Source organism: Juglans regia, chromosome 16 (assembly GCF_001411555.2).
Source record: "Juglans regia cultivar Chandler chromosome 16, Walnut 2.0, whole genome shotgun sequence".
Taxonomy (NCBI): domain Eukaryota; kingdom Viridiplantae; phylum Streptophyta; class Magnoliopsida; order Fagales; family Juglandaceae; genus Juglans; species Juglans regia.
In genome coordinates this window covers 26,815,045-26,820,672 of record NC_049916.1, presented here as the reverse complement: position 1 = coordinate 26,820,672, position 5,628 = coordinate 26,815,045, and the positions used below count along the sequence as shown (strand labels likewise).

The window sequence follows — 5,628 nt, the reverse complement described above, 5'->3', positions numbered from 1 at the left end:
AACGGAAAAACTTGGATACAACATACTTGTGGTGTTCTCAAGCTCTCTTGTGCACGTAATTCAGCAGCTATCTGAGCTGCTTCAGCCTTGTCGTTTCTCAGAGCGAGCGCGAGCAGCGCAGCGGCTGTAATGGCCGCATCAAGTTCTCTTTCCAAAGTCTCTATCTACGGCCTACGCTTTGTTCAAGAACCTAGACAAGCAGTTTAGACTGAAAATTTATAATAAATTTCCTGAAACTGAACAAGTAGTTCTTACAGCTATTCGCAAAGGACGAAAAAGTAATTGCGACCAATGCATGTTACAATAATATCACACGACAAAACGCTATGAACCGCAGTAGATCAGTTGTTACCTAATATTTTTACAAACAATATTATGTTGGTTATACGGTAAAAAAGGGAAAAAAAAAATCTTATAAGTCCCTAGACCTGTGATTTTGGTGATTGATATTATTCGGACTATTGGATCTTTGTTATCATTTTGAATTAGATAATTCAGTTTAAGGTAGGGGTGAAAATCGACGCCGACCGACGTTCGAAAAAATAGGAGAGCTACCGACCGTAACCAGTCAATGGAAGGAAGAAACTAATCGAGACGGTTTTTTTGCAGTTCTTGGTCGACATTGGTTCCCTTAATGGTGATTATCTACTAAGAAGAGGGAGAGAGTTGTAGAGTAAATCGGAAAAAAGAGGTTGAGAAAGAAGAAGATACATCTCGAAACGACGTTATTTTACTTAAACTTAAGTGAAATAACGTTATTTTAAACTTATTTTTGTTGTTTCTTACGATCTTAATAAAACGATGCTATTTAATTTAATCAAATAGCGTCGTTTTCATTATTTATTATAATACTTATAATTATAAAATAATAATATCATTTTGATAAAAATATATTAAAAAAATAAAATATTCAACGGTCCGATCCAATTTCAAATCAGGACCATTTATATGCTCGCATCCCCTCCATCTCTCGCTTCCTTTGCCTTTCTCCTCTTAACCGCGCCTCATGCTTAATTTGGGCTTTTCATTGTTTTTTACTGGGCTGGTCGCTATTATATTGGACCATGCTCATCCTTACCGAATCCCCTTCAACATATATATATATATATATATATTTAGCTCATAAATCGAATGGAAAATCATGCTTCTAAAAAGTAAAAAGTGCTGTAAAATGGTGTATCTGCATTAAACAAACAAATAATGTGAGAAACCTTGAATCTTATCTCTCTTCGCAATTCGCTTGACGTTTCCCTCGGTCGCTCGGTCTAGTCGAATCAGCTCAACACTCCAGAGTCCAAATGCTCTTTCGTCATTCTACAAAGCTGACTAAACTCCTCCTTCCGGCCAGCAGCAGACCCCAAACCCTCCCTCCCCCCCTCCTCCTCCTCTTCTCAACCCCTAAAACCCTAACCACCACCAACGATGCACCTCCAAACGACGCCGTCTCCTCCACTACCAAGGACGACTACTTCGCCGCCATCCACCACCTTTCGAACATCGTCCGCCGTGACTTCTACCTGGAGCGAACCCTCAACAAGCTCCAACTCCGCGTCACCTCCGAGCTCGTATTCCGCGTCCTCCGTGCCTGCTCCTCCTCCCCCTCCGAGTCCCATCGCTTCTTCAACTGGGCTCGGACCCAGCCCAACTATCGCCCTACCACCATCGAGTTCGAGGAGCTCGTCAAAACCCTAGCCTGCTCCCGGAATTACCAGACCATGTGGAAGCTCCTCCATCAGATGATTTCTATCTCCCTCTGCCCCTCCCCCGAAACAGTGTCGTTCCTGATCGAACAGTACGGCAAGCATGGCCTTGTAGACCAAGCCGTCGAGATCTTCAACAAGTCTGGAAAATCCCTGAATTGCCCCCATACCCTCGAGATCTACAACTCCCTCCTCTTCTCCCTCTGCGAAGCCAAGCTCTTCCACGGCGCCTACGCCTTGATCCGCCGCATGATCCGCAAGGGGCTCGTCCCCAACAAGCGCACATACGCCATCCTCGTGAACGCGTGGTGCTCGGCCGGTAAAATGAAAGAGGCACTCGAGTTCCTCGCCGAGATGAGCCGGAAGGGTTTCAATCCCCCAGTGCGCGGCCGCGACCTCCTGATCGAGGGCCTGTTAAACGCAGGATATCTCGAGTCGGCGAAGGATATGGTGACGAAAATGGCGAAGCAAGGCTTCGTGCCCGACGTCGTAACCTTTAACTCCCTAATCGAGTCGATATGCAAGTCCGTTGAGGTCGACTTCTGCATTACTCTTTACAATGAAGTGTGTAGATTAGGGCTTTCGCCGGATATCAATACATATAAGATTCTGATACCGGCAGTATCGAAGGTGGGGAAGGTGGACGAGGCCTTTAGGCTATTGAATGATTCAGTTGAGGACGGGCATAGACCGTTCCCGAGCTTGTATGCGCCGGTGATTAAGGCGATGTGTAGGAGAGGACAGTTCGACGATGCCTTTTGCTTCTTTAGTGATATGAAAGCAAAGGGGCACCCACCAAATCGGCCAGTGTATACCATGTTGATAACGATGTGTGGGAGGGGAGGGAAGTTTGTGGAGGCTGCTAATTATTTGGTGGAGATGACGGAGTTCGGTTTGATGCCCATATCCCGGTGTTTCGATATGGTTACTGATGGGTTGAAGAATTGCGGGAAGCATGATCTGGCTCAGAAGATTGAGCAGTTAGAAGTTAATATCCGGGGCATTTGATGCGTAACACTCTTGATATAACTGTTAGTAGCATGATGTGACTGATACGGAGCAGTTTCAAGTATCTTGTCGGAGTATTTATGAAATACATCGAAGGCTGCAATTCATTTTGGAAGTCACCATATACCTGGTTGAGGCTGAGATGAGGATGCCTTTAGTATGGAAGGGTACGTTTCCGAAAATTTTAAAACTGTACTGATTTTACGATCTATTGATTGGTTCTTTTATCTTGGTTTTGACAATAGTTTGTGATGTCACGATAATACCCGAAAGTTTACAAAACCATGCCCATTTTATGATCTATTGATTGATTCTTTATACGTGTTAGTGTCCTGTCACTTTGTAGTGTTGAAATGTATATCTCTCCTGCTATCTTGAACTAGGATTTGAATTTAAGATGCGTTAAAGATCATAACTGGTTGCTAGATCACTTCATTACGCAACTGGACTGGGGGATGAGATGATATCTAGCCGCTAGGCATTCACACAGGACATTCGTGTGCATGCAAGTCTGGCAACCTTGATTCTTCAATCAACAGGCAATCTATTGTTGAGGCATCCCATTGATATGAAATACGCCTCGTTACTTGTTTTCAGTATGTTGAAACTTAAAGCTTGATTGAAGTGCCATAACATCATGCAAAGTTTGATCCATTAATGTAAATGGGTTGATATAGTCGACAGTGTTGCATAATGGCAGCATCTGGCAACTGCACTGAACCAGTTCTGATTTTGTTGGGTTCTATAGCATAAATTCTGTGGAAGCCGAAAGGGAGGGTAGTTTAAACCACCATTGAGAGAAATATAAATGCAAGAGATTGATTCATTTTAATTGAATTTCTCGGTCCATGGGGATGCCAGCAGATAAATGCAGATATCCTCTTGACAGGAGAAAAGGGGTCTTGGTAAATGCAGATATTCTTTTAGCATGTTGCATCTTTAACGTGCTTGCACTTGTCTTAGACTCGAGATGTCGATATGAGTTTCAATTTACTTTGATCAAAGGAGAAGTCAGAATCTTTGACATAAAATTGTCCTGTCGTGCTTCTTCTGAAAATAGTATGGGGTCCGAAAGGGCGCCTTGGAGGGCCTTACGAAGCCCGACTCCAACATGAATCAGAAGATTGTGAGGTAGGTTTTATTTTATGATCTTGAAATGCTTGTTGGTGCGTAATCTAGGTTATTGCTCAGGGTAGCAACTTCTGCATGGCTGGATTACCGTTTGATTTGGAGTTCCCCTATGAACCAAAGAGTTGGAGGAGGCGGGATTGGCAGATAGTAATCATAGTATAAGCATATATTAGAAGCATATACGCTTCTAGTTAACTTTGCAAAGATGGTAGAGGTCAAGAAAATAGCTGAGGCGAGATAAGTAGCATTTTGGGTAGAATGTATGGTTTATCGGTGTTAGTGCTTCAAATAATACGTACTTAATGTCGCATTATATACGTGTTCTTGTAAATGCATTCGATGCCAAATGCTCGTAAACAGCTTAAATTAGTATTTTCCTGGATCATTTGTGATAAACTTGGTAATTGTGATGCCTGCTTAGTGATGCGATTCCGGGTATGGTGGCATTCATTCATGTTCGAGGCTAATGATTCAGCTGTGAGAAGAAAGCCAGCCAGCCAGCCAGCCACCCAACCACCGAGTTGAGTCTAGATTCTAGTTAGGGAGGCGGACATCTGCTTGAGAAAGACCTTTACTACACGGCTCTGTGCGATTACACACTACACATACAGTTTATTCCATTCTAACAACTTTTGCTTCAGTGCTCCTATCTGCATGTCAATACGTCCTTTCGACCAGCCGTTTGTGCGGCAATTATGACGGCCCCTAGACTTGGTGGGAAAAGGACGTTCCTACTTTCTGACCTGATTCTTCCTGCTCTTCAGAGCATCAGACAAGCAGACCCTTTGCTCTTGTTTGTATGTTTTTCGATTTGCATCTAAAAAGTAACGGTTATTCATCCAATCTTATCGCCTGAAGAACGTTGCTCCATGAGTTTAAAGCTTGAGGAGCGTGGGTTTATATTCATGTGTTCTTTTTTTTTTTGTACCAATAAAACCGTGCGATTAACAATAAGAGGTTTGTGTTTGTGAGTGTCGAGTGAGCTTCCTTCATCTCTAAATCCAAAATTGAAATGGAGGAGGAGCGTTATTACGAGAATGCAGCATTTAGTTCCGGTATACTTGATGAACATGTACACGCGTCAAGCATTTGTTGGTAGCCAGACATGGAGAGGCATGGACCCATTAGACGAGTCAATCTGTGAGCCCAAAAAGTTTGTTGCTTTCCGGTTAAGGCCGGTTTAGATAACAGAAATGTTTCATTTTTACTTCATTTTATTATTATAATTTTTTTAAATTTTTATATAAAATATAATAAACAATCTATTTTTTTTTAATTTTAAAATAATGATAATATTAAAATATAATTTTTTATTTAATTTTTTAATTTTTATTTAAAATATCTCATCTCTCTTGAGCTGAACCTACGATTTGAATTTTTTTTCATTGAAAAATTATATTCATAAATTTATTAGTAAAGGACGAATGAGCCTCCTTGCATCAAATTTTGCCGTGACCATTTTATGGCCACGTCACCTTTCTTTTGGGCCACTTTTTCTTTCTTTTTTTTCTTGTTTTCCCTTTTGTCCGCTGATCACATTATTTATTATTAATTTCTTTTTTCAAAGAGAAAAATCTTGTAAATGAGATCCATATATGAAAGTGACCATTAAAATCAACTAGATAACAAACTTCCAATTTTTTTTATATTTATTTTATAAATTTAATTTAAATTAAGATTAATTATGTAAGATTTAGATATTTTTAATAAAATGACACATTTGCTAAATTATTAGCAACTGTAAGGGGAAGAAAATAAGATTTAACAGCAATATATGGTCAACAGTTAA

General features: G+C 40.8%; 1 protein-coding gene across 3 annotated transcripts; it reads left to right on the top strand.

The window, feature by feature from the left end:
* The first annotated feature begins 1,166 nt into the window (after nucleotides 1–1,166).
* Nucleotides 1,167–4,912, top strand: LOC109003246 (pentatricopeptide repeat-containing protein At5g18390, mitochondrial). 3 transcript variants are annotated; one of them, XM_018981304.2, is made up of 2 exons: nucleotides 1,167–2,875; nucleotides 4,261–4,912. In XM_018981304.2, exon 1 carries the CDS (start codon nucleotides 1,299–1,301, stop codon nucleotides 2,706–2,708), a length of 1,410 nt encoding a protein of 469 aa, XP_018836849.1. In that variant the 5' UTR covers nucleotides 1,167–1,298; the 3' UTR covers nucleotides 2,709–2,875; nucleotides 4,261–4,912. The 3 variants fall into 3 exon arrangements, with proteins under 3 accessions (XP_018836849.1, XP_018836851.1, XP_018836850.1); XM_018981306.2 differs by lacking the exon at nucleotides 4,261–4,912 and adding an exon at nucleotides 3,888–4,251; XM_018981305.2 differs by lacking the exon at nucleotides 4,261–4,912 and adding an exon at nucleotides 3,092–3,870.
* Nucleotides 4,913–5,628: the final 716 nt, after the last annotated feature.